Raw genomic sequence first — 21,696 nt, 5'->3', positions numbered from 1 at the left:
AAATCGCCGATGCGTAAACATCATCGAGACTGCTAACTTCGCAAGAGCATAATTCCCTAAGTTTTCCATCAAATTTCATACTTTTTGTGTCATTATGATCGGGAAAAGATTATCATTTCATAAGAAAAAACATTTTTTTTTTTTTTTAATTTGGCCAACCCTGAGAACAAGTCTCGGAGAGCGCCTGGCGACCCTGAAAGGGTTAAAGAGACGCCAGAAACAAAGCTCTCTGGACAAGTATTTAGTGCCACAGGTGTGCAGTGACTCTCAAGTTGGTCCTAGGGACATAAAAAAAAACAAAGAAGGGAAGTAACCCCAGAAAAGAACTTGGTACCTGAAGTCTTTATAGAAGGGGATTCCCCTTCCAAACAGTAAATAATCCAATCTCTCCCCTCCTCCAGTCTTCTATACACTGAGAAGAACTGCTAATAAAGGTAACTGATATGCTGTTAATGTTTCATATAGTCGGGCTTGAGTCCTGGAAATGGGAAGTACAATGCCTGCACTTTAAAGGAGGGGTTTGGGATATTGGCAGTTTGGAGGGATATGTTGTGTATCTTTATACGTATATGCTTCTAAACTGTTGTATTCTGAGCACCTCTGCAAAAACAGTGATAATGTGTGAGTGTGGTGAAAGTGTTGAATGATGATGAAAGCATTTTCTTTTTGGGGATTTTCTTTCTTTTTTGGGTCACCCTGCCTCGGTGGGAGACAGCCGACTTGTTGAAAAAAAAAAAAAATTTCAATCATCATGTCTCATTGTTTTCTGTGTATGTACATCTATATTTCATGTAAAAAAAATTTTTGTTTTAATACTTCTGGGTGCCTGGAATGGATTAATTGTATTTACATTATTTCTTATGGGGAAAATGGTTTCGCAAATCGTCAACTTCGATAATAGTCACACTTTCTGGAACGGATTAATTACGAAAAACGAGGGTCCACTGTATTCACTTTTAATTTTCTTCTTTTACACACCCTTCCAAACTCGGTCACCAATCTCTGCAACTTCTCTTCAGAATCTCCCAAAAGCAGTGTCATCAGAAAAAAGCAACTGTGACATCTTCCACTTTGTGTTAGATTCTTCATCATTTAATCCCAAACCTGTTGCCAACACCCAAGCATTCACTTCTCTTACAACACCACCTATAAATATACTTAACCCTTAAATGGTCCAAAGAGATTGACGATCAAATTCGTAGTGCTACAAAAGTAGATCTACTTTTTTTTACATATTTTCAAATATAACAAAAAAATGTAGATAAGTTTTTTTTACACGTTTTCAAATGTAAAACAAAAAAGAAGACCTACATTTTTTTACATACTTTCAGATGTTGAAAAAACGTATATATACGTTTGGACCATTTAAGGGTTAACAACCATGGTGACATTATACATCCCTATCTGAGGCCTATTTTTACTGGGAAATAATCTCCCTCTCTCCTACATGCTCTACCATGAGCCTCCCTATCCTTATAAAAACTCTTCACTGCCTTCAGTAACCTGCCTCCTATTCCATACATCTGAAACATCTGCCACACTGCCCCTCTATCTACCCAATCATACACCTTTTTCAAATCCATAAATGCAACAAAAACCTCTTTACCCATATCTTTATACTATTCATTTAAATGTTTTATTGTCAACACTCACTCTACACACCCCCTAACCTTCGTAAAGCCTCCTTGGTCATCTGTGATCATCCCCTCTGTCTTTCCATTAATTCTTTCAATAATAATGCAATTATTATATTACAACCAGGAACAACAAAGTCTCCTGTGAGCTAGTGAATAAGGATTTAATTTAGAGAGAAAAATTAAGCCTTACATTAAGCAGTCTTATATTACATCTACATTTCTAAGCTGTAAGTGAATTTGCTAAACTTATGAATAATAAAGAGAATACAGAATAAATATCCCGATACCATGGCTGGAACTGTTTGTAATTAACACCAAAAGGGGTTTAGATGTGATTGCAATAATCTTGTTAAGTGTCATTTCCAAGTACCAACCTTGAAACAGAAAGACATAATTTTGCTGCCCAGTGAGTTCCCTCTGAATAAAGTCTGCATACAGTCTGATACTTCGACCTCCTTATAAAACATGTTCCACAGCAGCGGGGACAGCAGGTGCTTGGCATCAAACAGGGTAACAAACACTCGGGCTAGTTCATCCTGTAGATGATAAACGTGTTCATTAGATTTGCAATTACTATGCATTTTTTCATTTACAAAAATAAATAAATAAATAAATACATAAGCCAATGTGTGTTGTAAGAGGTGACTAAAATGCCAGGGGAAAGGGCTAGTAACCCCACCTCTTGTATAAATTACTAAATTTAAAAAGAGAAAATCTTGTTTTTCTTTTTCGGCCACCCTGCCTCGGTGGGATACGGCTGGTTTGTTGAAAGAAAGATACAGTATATATATATATCTATTTTTTTTTTTTTTTTAAAAATCAGCCATATCCCACCAAGGCAGGGTGGCCCAAAAAGAAAAACAAAAGTTTCTCTTTTTAAATTTAGTAATTTATACAGGAGAAGGGGTTACTAGCCCCTTGCATCTTAGTCGCCTCTTTCAACACGCATAGCTTACGGAGGAAGAATTCTGTTCCACTTCCCCATGGAGATAAGAGGAAATAAACCAGAACAAGAACTAGAAAGAAAATAGCAGAAAACCCAGAGGGGTGTGTATATATATATGCTTGTACATGTATGTGTAGTGTGATCTAAGTGTAAGTAGAAGTAGCAAGACGTACCTGAAATCTTGCATGTTTATGAGACAGAAAAAAAGGGCACCAGCAATCCCACCATCATGTAAAACAATTACAGGCTTTCATTTTACACTCACTTGGCAGGACAGTAGTACCTCCCTGGGCGGTTGCTGTCTACCAACCTACTACCTGGTGGAATGATGAAGTAAAGGATGTGATAAAAGAGAAAAGGTTAGCTTATGAGAGATTTTTACAAAGCAGAAGTGTTATAAGAAGAGTAGAGTACATGGAGAGTAAAAGAAAGGTGAAGAGAGTGGTGAGAGAGTGCAAAAGGAGAGCAGATGATAGAGTGGGAGAGGCACTGTCAAGAAATTTTAATGAAAATAAGAAAAAATTTTGGAGTGAGTTAAACAAGTTAAGAAAGCCTAGGAAACAAATGGATTTGTCAGTTAAAAACAGAGTAGGGGAGTTAGTAGATGGTGAGATGGAGCTTTTGGGTAGATGGCGAGAATATTCTGAGGAACTTTTAAATGTCGACGAAGAAAGGGAGGCAGTAATTTCATGCACTGGACAGGGAGGTATACCATCTTTTAGGAGTGAAGAAGAACAGGATGTGAGTGTGGGGGAGGTGCGTGAGGCATTACGTAGAATGAAAGGGGGTAAAGCAGCTGGACCTGATGGGATCATGACAGAAATGGTAAAAGCAGGGGGGGATATAGTGTTGGAGTGGTTGGTATTTTTGTTTAATAAATGTATGAAAGAGGGGAAGGTACCTAGAGATTGGCGGAGAGCATGTGTAGTCCCTTTATATAAAGGGAAAGGGGACAAAAGAGATTGTAAAAATTATAGAGGAATAAGTTTACTGAGTATACCAGGAAAAGTGCACGGTAGGGTTATAACTGAAAGAATTAGAGGTAAGACAGAATGTAGGATTGCAGATGAGCAAGGAGGTTTCAGAGTGGGTAGGGGATGTGTAAATCAAGTGTTTACATTGAAGCATATATGTGAACAGTATTTAGATAAAGGTAGGGAAGTTTTTATTGCATTTATGGATTTGGAAGAGGCATATGATAGAGTGGATAGAGGAGCAATGTGGCAGATGTTGCAAGTATATGGAATAGGTGATAAGTTACTAAATGCTGTAAAAAGTTTTTATGAGAATAGTGAGGCTCAAGTTAGGGTGTGTAGAAGAGAGGGAGACTACTTATTTATTTATTTATTTATTAATTTGAACATGATACATAGAAGTACAAGGAAATACAGTGGTTAAGTGTAACATGCCAAAGCCCCTTGTATGCAGAGCATTACAGGCAGGCTTAAAATTAACTAAAGATTAACTAAGCATTGATATATTCAGTGGTAAAAACATTATTGTAAACAGATAACAATTTAGCACAAATGAGTATTACAAAGACAGGTCATATGGTCATTTACTGTGTTGCTGTGTAATCAGTAGAATGGAGTATTCTGTTAGGTAATGAAGTTAAATAGTAACAAAGTTTGATTGGGTCACAGGTTGACATTTATGAGATACAATAATGAGAAACATTTATGAGATACAATTTATGAGATACAATTATTCAGTATTTATTTAGATGTGGGTGTGTAAGTGATTTTTGAGAAGAGACTTGAATTTATAAACAGTGTTTCTTTTATATTCACAGGTAATGAATTCCAGATTTTAGGGCCTTTTATGTGCATTGAGTTTTTGCATAGCATGAGATGGACACGAGGAACATCAAAGAGTGATCTATGCCTTGTGTTATGGTCATGTGTTCTGTTGAGGTTGGCAAGGAGATGTTTGAGGGGAGGATTTATATCAGAGTTAAGTGTTTTATGAATGTAGTAGGTGCAGTAACAAGTATGGATGTTTTGTATGGTGAGTAGGTTTAGAGTTTTGAATATTGGTGGAGTGTGCTGTCTGTAGTGGGAATTTGTTATCATTCTGACTGCAGCCTTTTGTTGGGTAATTAATGGTCTGAGATGGTTTATTGTTGTTGAGCCCCATGCACAAATTCCATAGGTGAGACAGGGGTAAATAAGTGAGTGATATAGGGCCTGGAGGGCTTACTGTGGAACATAGTACCGTATTTTCGATAGTATGCCTACGGTTTTGAAAATTTTTTTGGAAATTTGTTGTATATGTGTTTGAAATTTGAGTCTATTATCAAGGTGGATTCCTAAGAATTTTCCCTCTGTGAGTTTTGTGATAGGTGAACCGTTTATCATTATGTTAAGAGGGATGTCTGTAGCTCTGTTACCAAACTAAATGAAGTAGATTTTGTCAATGTTTAGAGTAAGTTTGTTAGAACTCATCCAGGTAGATATTTTCTGTAATTCGGTATTTACAGTATTGGCTAGCATGACTGGGCTCGGGTGAGAGAAGACATATGTAGTGTCATCTGCAAATAGTGTGGGTTTGAGTAGTTGCGATGCATTTGGTAGGTAATTTATGTATATGAGAAAGAGAAGAGAGCCTAGGACACTTCCCTGTGGGACACCAACTGTAATTGGCTGTGCAGAAGAGTTTGCCCCATTTGTGTACACATATTGGCTTCTGTTGCTGAGGTTAAGACTTTAGGTAGTTGAGGGAGTGCCCTCTTATACCATAGTGCGGCAATTTTATATGGAGCAAGTCGTTGTCAACTGCATCAAAAGCTTTACGTAAGTCAGTGAAGATCCCCAATGGGACTTCTTTTTTCTCTATTGTAGTGCATATGTGTTCTAGCAAAAGTAAAAAGTAAAAGTAGGTCTTAGACAGTGATGTGTAATGTCACCAGGGTTGTTTAATATATTTAGAGATGGAGTTTTCGGGAGAGGGGTGGGATTAAATTATGGGGAATCAAATACAAAATGGGAATTGACACAGTTGCTTTTTTCTGATGATACTGTGCTTATGGGAGATTATAAACAAAAATTGCAAAGGTTAGTGGATGAGTTTGGGAGTGTGTGTAAAGGTAGAAAGTTGGAAGTGAAAATAGAAAAGAGTAAGGTGATGAGGGTATCAAATGATTTAGATAAAGAAAAATTTAATATCAAATTGGGGAGGAGGAGTATGGAAGAAGTGAATGTTTTCAGATACTTGGGAGTTGACGTGTCGGCGGATGGATTTATGAAAGATGAGGTTAATCATAGAATTGATGAAGGAAAAAAGGTGAGTGGTGTGTTGAGGTATATGTGGAGTCAAAAAATTTTATCTATGGAGGCAAAGAAGGGAATGTATGAAAGTATAGTAGTACCAACACTCTTATATGGGTGTGAAGCTTGGGTTGTGAATGCAGCAGCGAGGAGACGGTTGGAGGCAGTAGAGATGTCCTGTCTAAGGGCAATGTGTGGTGTAAATATTATGCAGAAAATTCGGAGTGTGGAAATTAGGAGGTGTGGAGTTAATAAAAGTATTAGTCAGAGGGCTGAAGAGGGGTTGTTGAGGTGGTTTGGTCATTTAGAGAGAGAATGGATCAAAGAAGAATGACATGGAGAGCATTTAAATCTGTAGGGGAAGGAAGGCAGGGTAGGGGTCGTCCTCGAAAGGGTTGGAGAGAGGGGGTAAGGGAGGTTTTGTGGGCAAGGGGCTTGGACTTCCAGCAGGCGTGTGTGACCATGTTCGATAGGAGTGAATGGAGACAAATGGTATTTGGGACCTGACGATCTGTTGGAGTGTGAGCAGGGTAATATTTAGTGAAGGGATTCAGGGAAACCGGTTATTTTCATATAGTCGGACTTGAGTCCTGGAAATGGGAAGTACAATGCCTGCGCTTTAAAGGAGGGGTTTGGGATACTGGCAGTTTGGAGGGATATGTTGTGTATCTTTATACGTATATGCTTCTAAACTGTTGTATTTCTGAGAACCTCTGCAAAAGCAGTGATAATGTGTGAGTGTGGTGAAAGTGTTGAATGATGATGAAAGTATTTTCTTTTTTGGGGATTTTCTTTCTTTTTTGGGTCACCCTGCCTCGGTGGGAGGAGGCCGACTTGTTGAAAAAAAAAAAAAAATATATATATATATATTTATATATATATATTTATATATATATATATATATTTATATATATATATTTATATATATATATATATATATATATATATATATATATATATATATATATATATATATATATATATATATATATATATATATATATATATATATATATATATATATATATATATATATATATATATATATATATATATATATATATATATATATATATATATATATATATATATATATATATATATATATATATATATATATATATATATATATATATATATATATATATATATATATATATATATATTTGGTTGGGGATTTCAATGCTAAAGTGGGTAAAAATGTTATGGAGGGAGTAGTAGGTAAATTTGGGGTGCCAGGGGTAAATGTAAATGGGGAGCCTTTAATTGAGCTATGTGTAGAAAGAAATTTGGTAATAAGTAATACATATTTTATGAAAAAGAGGATAAATAAATATACAAGGTATGATGTAGCACGTAATGAAAGTAGTTTATTAGATTATGTATTGGTGGATAAAAGGTTGATGGGTAGGCTCCAGGATGTACATGTTTATAGAGGGGCAACTGATATATCGGATCATTATTTAGTTGTAGCTACAGTTAGAGTAAGAGGTAGATGGGAAAAGAGGAAGGTGGCAACAACAAGTAAGAGGGAGGTGAAAGTGTATAAACTAAGGGAGGAGGAAGTTCGGGCGAGATATAAGCGACTATTGGCAGAAAGGTGGGATAGTGCAAAGATGAGTAATGGGGGGGTTGAAGAGGGTTGGAATAGTTTTAAAAATGCAGTATTAGAATGTGGGGCAGAAGTTTGTGGTTATAGGAGGGTGGGTGCAGGAGGAAAGAGGAGTGATTGGTGGAATGATGAAGTAAAGGGTGTGATAAAAGAGAAAAAGGTAGCTTATGAGAGGTTTTTACAAAGCAGAAGTGTTATAAGAAGAGCAGAATATATGGAGAGTAAAAGAAAGGTAAAGAGAGTGGTGAGAGAGTGCAAAAGGAGAGCAGATGATAGAGTGGGAGAGGCACTGTCAAGAAATTTTAATGAAAATAAGAAAAAATTTTGGAGTGAGTTAAACAAGTTAAGAAAGCCAAGGGAAAATATGGATTTGTCAGTTAAAAACAGAGTAGGGGAGTTAGTAGATGGGGAGATGGAGGTATTAGGTAGATGGCGAGAATATTTTGAGGAACTTTTAAATGTTAAGGAAGAAACAGAGGCAGTAATTTCATGCACTGGTCAGGGAGGTATACCATCTTTTAGGAGTGAAGAAGAGCAGAATGTAAGTGTGGGGGAGGTACGTGAGGCATTACGTAAAATGAAAGGGGGTAAAGCAGCTGGTACTGATGGGATCATGACAGAAATGTTAAAAGCAGGGGGGGATATAGTGTTGAAGTGGTTGGTACTTTTGTTTAATAAATGTATGAAAGAGGGGAAGGTACCTAGGGATTGGCGGAGAGCATGTATAGTCCCTTTATATAAAGGGAAAGGGGACAAAAGAGACAGTAAAAATTATAGAGGAATAAGCTTACTGAGTATACCAGGAAAAGTGTACGGTAGGGTTATAATTGAAAGAATTAGAGGTAAGACAGAATGTAGGATTGCGGATGAGCAAGGAGGTTTCAGAGTGGGTAGGGGATGTGTAGATCAAGTGTTTACATTGAAGCATATATGTGAACAGTATTTAGATAAAGGTAGGGAAGTTTTTATTGCATTTATGGATTTAGAAAAGGCATATGATAGAGTGGATAGAGGAGCAATGTGGCAGATGTTGCAAGTATATGGAATAGGTGGTAAGTTATTAAATGCTGTAAAGAGTTTTTATGAAGATAGTGAGGCTCAGGTTAGGGTGTGTAGAAGAGAGGGAGACTATTTCCCGGTAAAAGTAGGTCTTAGACAGGGATGTGTAATGTCACCATGGTTGTTTAATATATTTATAGATAGGGTTGTTAAGGAAGTAAATGCTAGGGTGTTTGGGAGAGGGGTGGGATTAAATTATGGGGAATCAAATTCAAAATGGGAATTGACACAGTTACTTTTTGCTGATGATACTGTGCTTATGGGAGATTCTAAAGAAAAATTGCAAAGGTTAGTGGATGAGTTTGGGAATGTGTGTAAAGGTAGAAAGTTGAAAGTGAACATAGAAAAGAGTAAGGTGATGAGGGTGTCAAATGATTTAGATAAAGAAAAATTGGATATCAAATTGGGGAGGAGGAGTATGGAAGAAGTGAATGTTTTCAGATACTTGGGAGTTGACGTGTCGGCGGATGGATTTATGAAGGATGAGGTTAATCATAGAATTGATGAGGGAAAAAAGGTGAGTGGTGCGTTGAGGTATATGTGGAGTCAAAAAACGTTATCTATGGAGGCAAAGAAGGGAATGTATGAAAGTATAGTAGTACCAACACTCTTATATGGGTGTGAAGCTTGGGTGGTAAATGCAGCAGCGAGGAGACGGTTGGAGGCAGTGGAGATGTCCTGTTTAAGGGCAATGTGTGGTGTAAATATTATGCAGAAAATTCGGAGTGTGGAAATTAGGAGAAGGTGTGGAGTTAATAAAAGTATTAGTCAGAGGGCAGAAGAGGGGTTGTTGAGGTGGTTTGGTCATTTAGAGAGAATGGATCAAAGTAGAATGACATGGAAAGCATATAAATCTATAGGGGAAGGAAGGCGGGGTAGGGGTCGTCCTCGAAAGGGTTGGAGAGAGGGGGTAAAGGAGGTTTTGTGGGTAAGGGGCTTGGACTTCCAGCAAGCGTGCGTGAGCGTGTTAGATAGGAGTGAATGGAGACGAATGGTACTTGGGACCTGACGATCTGTTGGAGTGTGAGCAGGGTAATATTTAGTGAAGGGATTCAGGGAAACCGGTTATTTTCATATAGTCGGACTTGAGTCCTGGAAATGGGAAGTACAATGCCTGCACTTTAAAGGAGGGGTTTGGGATATTGGCAGTTTGGAGGGATATGTTGTGTATCTTTATATGTGTATGCTTCTAGACTGTTGTATTCTGAGCACCTCTGCAAAAACAGTGATAATGTGCGAGTGTGGTGAAAGTGTTGAATGATGATGAAAGTATTTTCTTTTTGGGGATTTTCTTTCTTTTTTGGGTCACCCTGCCTCGGTGGGAGACGGCCGACTTGTTTAAAAAAAAAAAAAAAAAAAAAAATATATATATTTATTTATTTATTTATTTCAACAAGTCGGCCATCTCCCACCGAGGCAGGGTGACCCAAAAAGAAAGAAAATACCCAAAAAGAAAATACTTGCATCATCATTCAACACCTCACTCACACATAATCACTAGTTTTCACAGAGGTGCCCAGAATACAACAGTTTAGAAGTATATACGTATAAAAATACACAATATATCCCTCCAAACTGCCAACATCCCAAATCCCTCCTTTAGAGTGCAGGCATTGTACTTCCCATTTCCAGGACTTAAGTCCAGTTACATAAACTAACCAGTTTCCCTAAATCCCTTCATTAAATATTACCCTACTCACACTCCAACAGCTCGTCAGGTCCTAAATACCATTTGTCTCCATTCACTCCTATCTAACACACTCACGCACGCTTGCTGGAAGTCCAAACCCCTCACCCACAACACCTCTTTTACCCCCTCCCTCCAACCTTTTCGAGGATGACCCCTACCCCACCTTCCTTCCCCTACAGATTTATATGCTCTCCATGTCATTATACTTTGATCCATTCTCTCTCTAAATGACCAAACCACCTCAACAAACCCTCTTCAGACCTCTGACTAATTCTTTTATTAACTCCACACTTTCTCCAAATTTCCACACTCTGAATTCTCTGCATAATATTTGCACCACACATTGCCCTTAGACAGGACATCTCCACTGCCTCCATCCGCCTCCTCGCTGCAACATTTACAACCCAAGCTTCACACCCATATAAGAGTGCTGGTACTACTATACTTTCATACATTCCTTTCTTTGCCTCCATAGGTAACATTTTTTGCCTACAAATATACCTCAATGCACCATTCATTTTTTTTTCTTCATCAATTCTATGATTAACCTCATTCTTCATAAATCCAGCTGTTGACACCTCAACTCCCAAGTATCTGAAAACATTCACTTCTTCCATACTCCTCCTACCCAATTTGAAATCCAATTTTTCTTTATCTAAATCATTTGATACCCTCATCTCCTTACTCTTTTCTATGTTCACGTTCAAGTTTCTACCTTTACACACTCTCCTAAACTCGTCCACAAACCTTTGCAACTTTTCTTTAGAATCTCCCATAAGCACAGTATCATCAGCAAAAAGTAACTGTGTCAATTCCCATTTTGTATTTGATTCCCTATAATTTAATCCCATCCCTCTTCCCAACACTAGCATTTACTTCTTTTACAACTCTATAAATATATTAAACAACCATAGCGGCATTACACATCCCTGTCTAAGACCTATTTTTACCGGAAAGTAATTTCACTCTCTTCAACAGACCCTAACCTGAGCCTATCCACTATCATATGCCTTTTCTAAATTCATAAATGCAATGAAAATTTCCCTACCATTATCTAAATACTGTTCACATATATGCTTCAATGTAAACACTTGATCTACACATCCCTTACCCATTCTAAAGCCTCCTTGATCATCTGCAATCCTGCTCTCTGTCTTACCTCTACTTTTTTCAATAATAACCCTACCACACACTTTATATATGTTATGGATATGTGTTATATTGTATAATGTCTAGGTATGTTGGTATTAATCTTCTTTTAAGTCTGTTTGAAATGTCTTGCATAAATATGGATTTTTCCATGTAAAAAATATTTGCAACTAATGTATCTCCTTGGAAAATAAACTTTCATCATTATTACTATTATCATCATTATATGATTATTATTATCATCATTACAAATCATATATTACATCCACTTTAAAACAACTGTTCATGAAATTATATGCATCTATATCTATCAGTACTTGCTAGGATAATGTTATACTGTATATAAAATGAACAAGACAATCATTTCATGCAACAACTGCTCTCAACAAACATGAAGTTGCTGCTCTACAAATTTCATACTAAACTCAGGCAGGTAGTTTTTCCATTATGGAAATTACTTTGCTCATAATTTTAAAATATTTCCACCACACTACACCATGTGTAGTACATCCATGTTTGTAGTCCTCACACCACACCATATGTACATCCATCTGTATACTAGCCCACACCACACATACTGTGTATATCCATGTATATACCACCCCTCACACTACATACCATGTGTTGTTCATCTATGTCTATACCACCCTCACACCATGCAAAAACACATTCCCAAAGAATCTACTTCCTTCAAACATACTGTTTCAGGTTCTAGTCCTTCTCTCAATCCTATAGACTGACTATTAGCTTCTTTATTGTTCTAGGTCTATTGACTACTTTCCATACACTTTTAATCGTTAAGTCTCAGGTACATGTCTTCTACGTGCTCATGTTTATAATAATCCTATGTTTACAGTGTCAACAAATTCCATGGAAGTGCTGTACAATGATCTAATGTCCACTTTTTCTTATTGCTCTTAACTCTCACATTTTGTCCCTTACCATTTGTGGAGTGACAACAACCGAAGCAAGTGCCATTGCAATTGGCAGCTCTCCCTTATCGCCAATCATGGTAACTAGCTGCACCAGTTGTTCATAACGATCAGCAAGAACAGTCTCTGCTAACGTGTCAAATTCTGTTCCTTGTTGTAATATCTTTGTTAGCACCTAGAAGAAAATGAGTGAATTTCAAGCATACACAGAAGCACTTTTTTTATTTACAAATAATTTATATCATACAATTTTATGAATAAAAAAATGATAAAAAAAAGTCTGTGCTGAAATGTCAGCACACCTCTTGCCAGAGATATGCCAATATTACAGTTCAGATATCCCTCCAAACTGCAATATTCCCAACCCTCCTACAGAGTACAGGCACTGCTTAAGTCTGGCTAACTGGTTTCCCTGAATCCTTTCATAAGCATTACCTTGCTCACGCACCAATATCATATCAAGTAATAAAAAATAAAAACTTGCCTCCAGTCGTCCCTATCAAATATTCTTGCTGAAATCCCACTTATCCAAATCCTTGGATACAAATAATGAAATATGATCTAGTTACAGTCATTCACTTACAACCATACCATATTACCAGGTCTCCTTATGCTAGATACCCCAGTAAACTCAAGGATGGCACTATTCTGCACCTTGTCTGATACTTAAGTATAGTACCCTGCTGATCAATTCAATATATGGTTCTAAAGAGAGGTGGAGCTCTCATTCAGTTAACCTCCAGGCATGTCTAAAGGCATTTTGATTGGTTTTATTTAGGTTATGATCTCTAGAGACTGTTTTAGTTTTATATCAAATAGTAAGGGTCTCCTGTGATAATGCCTTAAAAGCTCTATTTCAATTAAATGCTAACTGGAATTTAACCCCAGCTAAATACAAAACCAATAATGAATTGTTAGGAATGCACTAGTGGCCCCAGAACTAAAAGGAAGATCAATATTATGGACATTTAAATGTAGTAGTCTATGAATATTTAACCCTTTGAGGTTTTGGCCGTACTAGTACGGCTTACGACCCAGGGTTTTTGACGTACTAGTACGCCTAAATTCTAGCGCCCTCAAATCTAGTGGGAGAAAGCTGGTAGGCCTACATATGAAAGAATGGGTCTATGTGGTCAGTGTGCACAGTATAAAAAAAAACCTGCAGCACACAGTGCATAATGAGAAAAAAAAAATTGACCGATTTTCGGAATAAAACAGCAAATTTGCCCTGTATTTTCAAATGGCATTTATTGTTGTATTCTAGTTTTCCTGGTCTCATTTTATAGAATAGAAGACATATTATAGAAATTGTGATGATTTTGACTGGTTTTACAATGAAAAGTACCTTGAAATTGAGCTCAAAGTAACAGAAATGTTCGATTTTTAGCAAAGTTCAAAAGTAAACAAATCATGCCAAGCGTCCAATACACGTCAACTGGTGAGTCTAATATTCTTTCGCAAGTGCGCCAATATTATTCATACCATTTTTTACACTAATGCAGTAGTCTGCATAACAGTAAATCTTCTATTTTCTGTGAGAATAAAAGTTCAAAGTGGAAAGCAAAAGAATGTAAGAGGGGCCTTGAGACGTGACTAATGAACAGAGGAAATGTCGTTTTAGTGCCAGGAATGTCTTTCTTCTTTATTCTGGACCCTATTCGGAAATTGGCATCTTTTGAAATTTGTGTGAAATTGGCAAAATTGCTAAATTCTGACCACTGTACTAGATAGTTGAAATTGGTAAATGGGTGGTTTCTTGTACTCATTCGATAGAAAAAATGGAGTTCTAGCGAAATATTCATGTTTTTTGTCGACTAGTACAGTGGAATTGGCTGAAAATGGGGCTCAAAGTGGGTAAAACCGCCGCTGCATCAACATCGCCGAGACCGCTAACTTCGCGAGAGCATAATTCCGTAAGTTTTCCATCAAATTTCCTACTTTTGGTGTCATTATGATCGGGAAAAGATTCTCTATCTTTTCATAAGAATTTTTTTTTTTTTTAAATTTGGCCGACCCTGAGAACGAGTCTCGGAGAGGGCCTGTCGACCCTCAAAGGGTTAAACCAGATGAAAATGTTCATAAACTCTCCAAAGCCTTCACCTTATCTTCAGTGGCATGTACAGTACACCTGTACATCCATCTACAAGACGCTAAAGAAAAAACTATTGCAGACAGTAACACCTAAAACTGCTGTGAAATTATCACAGAAATACAGTAAATATATGTACAAAAGAGAAAGGCAATTAAAGGAGCTAAAATACAAAAATTCTCCATGGGGAAGTGGAACAGAATTCTTCCTCCGTAAGCCATGCGTGTTGTAAAAGGCGACTAAAATGCCAGGAGCAAGGGGCTAGTAACCCCTTCTCCCATATAAATTACTAAATTTGAAAAGAGAAACTTTCGTTTTTCTTTTTTGGGCCACCCTGCCTCGGTGGGACACTGCTGGTTTGTTGGAATTTTTTTTTTTTTTCAACAAGTCGGCCGTCTCCCACAGAGGCAGGGTGACCCAAAAAAGAAAGAAAATCCCCAAAAAGAAAATGCTTTCATCATCATTCAACACTTTCACCACACTCACACATAATCACTGTTTTTGCAGAGGTGCTCAGAATACAACAGTTTAGAAGCATATACGTATAAAGATACACAACATATCCCTCCAAACTGCCAATATCCCAAACCCCTCCTTTAAAGTGCAGGCATTGTACTTTCCATTTCCAGGACTCAAGTCCGACTATATGAAAATAACCGGTTTCCCTGAATCCCTTCACTAAATATTACCCTGCTCACACTCCAACAGATCGTCAGGTCCCAAGTACCATTCGTCTCCATTCACTCCTATCTAACACGCTCACGCACGCTTGCTGGAAGTCCAAGCCCCTTGCCCACAAAACCTCCTTTACCCCCTCTCTCCAACCCTTTCGAGGACGACCCCTACCTGGCCTTCCTTCCCCTATAGATTTATATGCTTTCCATGTCATTCTACTTTGATCCATTCTCTCTAAATGACCAAACCACCTCAACAACCCCTCTTCTGCCCTCTGACTAATACTTTTATTAACTCCACACCTTTTCCTAATTTCCACACTCCGAATTTTCTACATAATATTTACACCACACATTGCCCTTAGACAGGACATCTCCACTGCCTCCAACTGTCTCCTCGCTGCTGCATTTACCACCCAAGCTTCACACCCATATAAGAGTGTTGGTACTACTATACTTTCATACATTCCCTTCTTTGTCTCCATAGATAACGTTTTTTGACTCCACATATACCTCAATGCACCACTCACCTTTTGGGACCTGACGATCTGTTGGAGTGTGAGCAGGGTAATATTTAGTGAAGGGATTCAGGGAAACCGGTTCTTTTCATATAGTCGGACTTGAGTCCTGGAAATGGGAAGTACAATGCCTGCACTTTAAAGGAGGGGTTTGGGATATTGGCAGTTTGGAGGGATATGTTGTGTATCTTTATGTGTATGCTTCTAAACTGTGTATTCTGAGCACCTCTGCAAAAGCAGTGATAATGTGCGAGTGTGGTTTAAGTGTTGAATGATGATGAAAGCATTTTCTTTTTGGGGATTTTCTTTCTTTTTTGGGTCACCCTGCCTCGGTGGGAGACGGCCGACTTGCCGGAAAAAAAAAAAAAAAGCTCAAATGGGTGTAATTTTCTATCACTGCCCTAATAAGAAAGAAAACAACTCATAATGTAGTCAAGCATATTGGCAGTGCAAAGGAAACTGTGGAAAAGGACACTTGTGTACAGTTCAGGACATTTATTACAGGAAACACTTCACTACAAGTGGCTTTAAAAAAGTCGCTTATGCAAAATGTTTTCTCTAATGTCCCAAACTGTATACAAGTGTCCCCCAAGAGAAGAACAAACTCTTAATTTGTTAGGTTTAAGGCCTGTCACCTGCATACAACTCAATGAAGCTGAAATTTACCTCTACACTGTGTTCACATTTTAATCTCTCAAACAGGAACTAAAGCAAATTCTCATTGTATATACCCTGAAAAGTTTACACCTCTCAGTGAGCGTGAAGCATAGACTTAGATTAATACAGTAAGGAGGCTGGATGCAGTAAAGATGTTGTGTTTGAGTGGAATGTGTGGCACGAATATTATAAAGAGAATTCAGAGTTTGGAGATCAGGTGGTGAAGAGTTTAAAAAAAAAAAGTACAAGAGAGCTCAGAAGGGGTTGTCAAGGTGGTTAGGACATTTAGTGAGGATGGAGAACAATAGGATGACCAGGAAGGAATATAAATCTGGGATGGAGGGAAGAAAAGGTAGGGGTCAGCCTAAGAAAGGCTGGAGGGTGTAAATAAGGATTTGAGTGCCAGGGAGTTTTGACATCCAACAGGTTTGTGTGAGTGTGTTAGATAGTAGTAGTAGTAGTGGAGGTAAGTGGTTTTTATGGTGATGTGCTGTTGGAGTGCAAGCAAAGTAACATTTACAAAGGGATTCAGGGAAACAGGTTAGCCAGACTTGAGTCCTGGAGACAGAAAGTACAGTGCTTGCACTCTGAAGGAAGGTTGGAGATATCACAGTTTAGAGGGTCATCTGAACTATGATGTCAGCACATCTGGCAAGACAGTGACTGAATGAGAGACTTTTTTTTTTTTTTGTCATGTCATGTCACCCTACCCTGGTGGGAGATGGCCAGTGTGTTAAAAAAAAAAAATAAAAAACATCAAGTGTAGTTTTGGAGCTTTTTCTCTCCTGAATCAATGTGTCACGCAAAAAGTAATTGAAGAACAAATTAGCTATTGCATTCACATGCATACCAGTATGTGGGAACAAATAGATACAAAAGAGTAGGTATATGCAATGATACATAGTAATAACTAATAAGCCAATATGCTGACTATAACTACTCTATACAGTCTAGAGTTAAGATAACCAGGAAACAAAACAAAAAAATATTGCCGAAGAAATGAGGTGTTTATTGGAGCTCTGGGCCAACTGGAAGCTAGCTATGGCTGGTGTATAGAAAAAACAAAGTGGATGTGGCAAGCTGGGTTAAAAGTAGCAGAAAAACTCAATTACTGGTGAAACTGAGGTATGCATACAGAGATACTGGATACTCCAAACATGGCTCATAGAAATAAGATGTAGAAATTGGATAAAAATAATACATGCAGCCAAAATTCCCTTAAATGTAGTTTATCCACATACACTCAACTCTGCTTGCTAAGCTTTAAAGTTTGCTCTGACACACTTCACAATACACCTTCTCTCTTATTCAAAATCTTTTTGGAAATGTTTCATTCTAAAGTGAAATTTTATTATAACTTCACACACAAAAATTTTGTATGAAAGGCATCGCATACAGAATATTTAAACTAATAACACTACTGCATCTTTGGCATCATATTTCCGTAACTTACCATCAGCTTTCTATTGCCATAGTGTATATCACAAGTGCATTCTATATATATTACAAAGAGGACAACTAGAATGAATATTAATAATAATCAATCCATTCTGTTCAAGTCTGTACAGTGTTCATTCCTAAGCATTTAGAACCTCTTGAAGCATTATTAGTGTTCATCTTTACAGAGTTGTTATGATTTTCAGTGGTAACAAAGTGACATCATTAGTAACAAATACTACCAGGGATTCAAAAAAATTTAAGCTTAGTGGCAAAAATGTGGTACAGTATATAATACTGACAAATTGTGGTTAAAGACACATGATCAAACACTGAATACATCCTATTTCATCAGAGATATAACTGTCCTGGGATCATGTTTGCAGTCAACAAGGACCCCAGAACCAAAATGTATCCTCAATAAAATGTCCCAAGAATTTTGTTCATCTTTAACCTAAGTTTACAGGTTAAATCCCCACCCAACACCATTTCCCTGCAGCATCACCATCCTGCCTTCCAATGCCATTTCCCCCCATAAAGCTTGCCATTTTTAATAAAAATTGGGGAAATAGTTACAAGAGGTTCAGGCTATAACAAAGGCTATAACAAGTTATACACTTTACATGAAAAGTAAAGCTCACCTCAATAAATGCTGCTCTAGTTTGCAAGTCTTTGTGGTATCCCAGTCCTATGGAGTGCATCAGGCCTGAATCAATGTTTGCAGAGAGAAGGTTTGACATAGCCTGGATGGTGGCATTGCGTAAGGTGGAGAGCTTGCCTGGTTGAACACGTTGCCGGCTTACGTCTTTCTCAACCTGTTTAATTGAAAAAGGATGAATTATTTTTTTCTTCAACAAGTTGGCCATATCCCACCAAGATAGGGTGACCCAAAAAGAAAGAAAATACCCAAAAAAATACATTCATCATCATTCAACACTTTCACCTCACTCATACATAATCACTGTTTTTGCAGAGGCACCCAGATACAACAGTTTAGAAGCACATATAAAGAAATATAACATATCCTTCCAAACTGCCAATATCCCAAATCCCTCATTTAAAGTGCAGGCATTGTACTTCCCATTTCCAGTACTTAAGTAGGGCTATCTAAAAAAAAACCAGTTTCCCTGAATCCCTTCATTAAATATTACCCTGCTCACACTCCAACAGCTTGTCAGGTCCCAAAAATCATTCGTCTCCATTCACTCCTATCTAACACGCTCATGCATGCTTGCTGGACATCCAAGCCCCTCACCCACAAAACCTCCTTTACCCCCTCCCTCCAACCTTTTCAAGGACGACCCCTACCCCTCCTTCCTTCCCCTATAGATTTATACGCTCTCCATGTCATTCTACTTTGATCCATTCTCTCTAAATGACCAAACCACCTCAACAACCCCTCTTCAGCCCTATGACTAATACTTTTATTAACTCCACACCTTCTCCTAATTTCCACACTCTGAATTTTCTGCATAATATTTACACCACACATTGCCCTTTCTTTCTTTTTTGGGTCACCCTGCCTCGGTGGGAGACGGCCGACTTGTTGAAAAAAAAAAAAAAATTGCCCTTAGACAGGATATCTCCACTGCCTCCAACCTCCTCCTTGCTGAAGAATTTACAACCCAAGCTTCACACCCATATAAGAGAGTTGGTACCACTATACTTTCGTACATTACCTTCTTTGCCTCCATAGATAATGTTTTTCTTTTTCCACATATACCTCAATGCATCACTCACCTTTTTTCCTTCATCAATTCTATGGGTAACCTTTTTTTTTTTTTTTTTTTTTTTTTTTTCAACAAGTCGGCCGTCTCCCACCGAGGCAGGGTGACCCAAAAAAGAAAGAAAATCCCCAAAAAGAAAATACTTTCATCATCATTCAACACTTTCACCACACTCGCACATTATCACTGTTTTTGCAGAGGTGCTCAGAATACAACAGTCTAGAAGCATAAACATATAAAGATACACAACATATCCCTCCAAACTGCCAATATCCCAAACCCCTCCTTTAAAGTGCAGGCATTGTACTTCCCATTTCCAGGACTCAAGTCCGACTATATGAAAATAACCGGTTTCCCTGAATCCCTTCACTAAATATTACCCTGCTCACACTCCAACAGATCGTCAGGTCCCAAGTACCATTCGTCTCCATTCACTCCTATCTAACACGCTCACGCACGCTTGCTGGAAGTCCAAGCCCCTTACCCACAAAACCTCCTTTACCCCCTCTCTCCAACCCTTTCGAGGACGACCCCTACCCCGCCTTCCTTCCCCTATAGATTTATATGCTTTCCATGTCATTCTACTGTGATCCATTCTCTCTAAATGACCAAACCACCTCAACAACCCCTCTTCTGCCCTCTGACTAATACTTTTATTAACTCCACACCTTCTCCTAATTTCCACACTCCGAATTTTCTGCATAATATTTACACCACACATTGCCCTTAAACAGGACATCTCCGCTGCCTCCAACCGTCTCCTCGCTGCTGCATTTACCACCCAAGCTTCACACCCATATAAGAGTGTTGGTACTACTATACTTTCATACATTCCCTTCTTTGCCTCCATAGATAACGTTTTTTGACTCCACATATACCTCAACGCACCACTCACCTTTTTTCCCTCATCAATTCTATGATTAACCTCATCCTTCATAAATCCATCCGCCGACACGTCAACTCCCAAGTATCTGAAAACATTCACTTCTTCCATACTCCTCCTCCCCAATTTGATATCCAATTTTTCTTTATCTAAATCATTTGACACCCTCATCACCTTACTCTTTTCTATGTTCACTTTCAACTTTCTACCTTTACACACATTCCCAAACTCATCCACTAACCTTTGCAATTTTTCTTTAGAATCTCCCATAAGCACAGTATCATCAGCAAAAAGTAACTGTGTCAATTCCCATTTTGAATTTGATTCCCCATAATTTAATCCCACCCCTCTCCCAAACACCCTAGCATTTACTTCCTTTACAACCCCATCTATAAATATATTAAACAACCATGGTGACATTACACATCCCTGTCTAAGACCTACTTTTACCGGGAAGTAGTCTCCCTCTCTTCTACACACCCTAACCTGAGCCTCACTATCCTCATAAAAACTCTTTACAGCATTTAATAACTTACCACCTATTCCATATACTTGCAACATCTGCCACATTGCTCCTCTATCCACTCTATCATATGCCTTTTCTAAATCCATAAATGCAATAAAAACTTCCCTATCTTTATCTAAATACTGTTCACATATATGCTTCAATGTAAACACCTGATCTACACATCCCCTACCCACTCTAAAACCTCCTTGCTCATCCGCAATCCTACATTCTGTCTTACCTCTAATTCTTTCAATTATAACCCTACCGTACACTTTTCCTGGTATACTCAGTAAGCTTATTCCTCTATAATTTTTACAGTCTCTTTTGTCCCCTTTCCCTTTATATAAAGGGACTATACATGCTCTCTGCCAATCCCTAGGTACCTTCCCCTCTTTCATACATTTATTAAACAAAAGTACCAACCACTCCAACACTATATGGGTAACCTTATCCTTCATAAACCCATTCGCTGACAAGTCATACTCCCTCCCTCCAATGTGATATCCAATTTTTCTTTATCTAAATCAGTTGATACCCTCATCACCTTACTCTTGTCTATGTTCACTTTCAACTTTCTACCTTTACACACCCTCCCAAACTAGTCCATTAATCTTTGCAACTTTTCTTTAGAATCTCCCATAAGTACAGTGTCATAAGCAAAAAGTAACTGTGTCAACTCCCATTTTGTATTTGATTCCCAATAACATAATCCCACACCTCTCCCCAACACCCTAGCATTTACTTCTTTTACAACCCCAGCTATAAATATATTGAACCACCATGGTGAGATTACACATCCCTGTCTAAGACCTACTTTTACCGGGAAGTAATCTCTCTCTCTCCTACACACCCTAACCTGAGCCTCACTATCCTCATAAAAACTCTCTACAGCATTTAGTAACTTACTACCTA

At 38.0% G+C, this 21,696-nt stretch overlaps 1 protein-coding gene across 10 annotated transcripts in view; it reads right to left on the bottom strand.

Annotated features, from left to right (window-relative positions):
* Nf1 (neurofibromin 1) overlaps window positions 1–21,696 on the bottom strand; it is a 644,633-nt gene that overhangs the window by 386,564 nt on the left and 236,373 nt on the right. For all 10 annotated transcript variants that reach the window (XR_011392599.1, XM_053781766.2, XM_053781772.2 and 7 more), the window contains 3 exons: window positions 18,308–18,481; window positions 12,302–12,466; window positions 2,012–2,173 (listed from right to left, as the gene is read on the bottom strand). Coding sequence is in view for 9 of the 10 variants with exons in the window: in XM_053781766.2 (XP_053637741.1) it covers window positions 2,012–2,173; window positions 12,302–12,466; window positions 18,308–18,481 (501 nt within the window). In the remaining variant the exon portion in view is untranslated. The remainder of the gene's footprint in view (window positions 1–2,011; window positions 2,174–12,301; window positions 12,467–18,307; window positions 18,482–21,696) is intronic.

Source organism: Cherax quadricarinatus, chromosome 30 (genome assembly GCF_038502225.1).
Source record: "Cherax quadricarinatus isolate ZL_2023a chromosome 30, ASM3850222v1, whole genome shotgun sequence".
NCBI classification, from domain to species: domain Eukaryota; kingdom Metazoa; phylum Arthropoda; class Malacostraca; order Decapoda; family Parastacidae; genus Cherax; species Cherax quadricarinatus.
The sequence above is the reverse complement of the archived record's forward strand: the minus strand, read 5'-3'. Positions and strand labels throughout refer to the sequence as shown.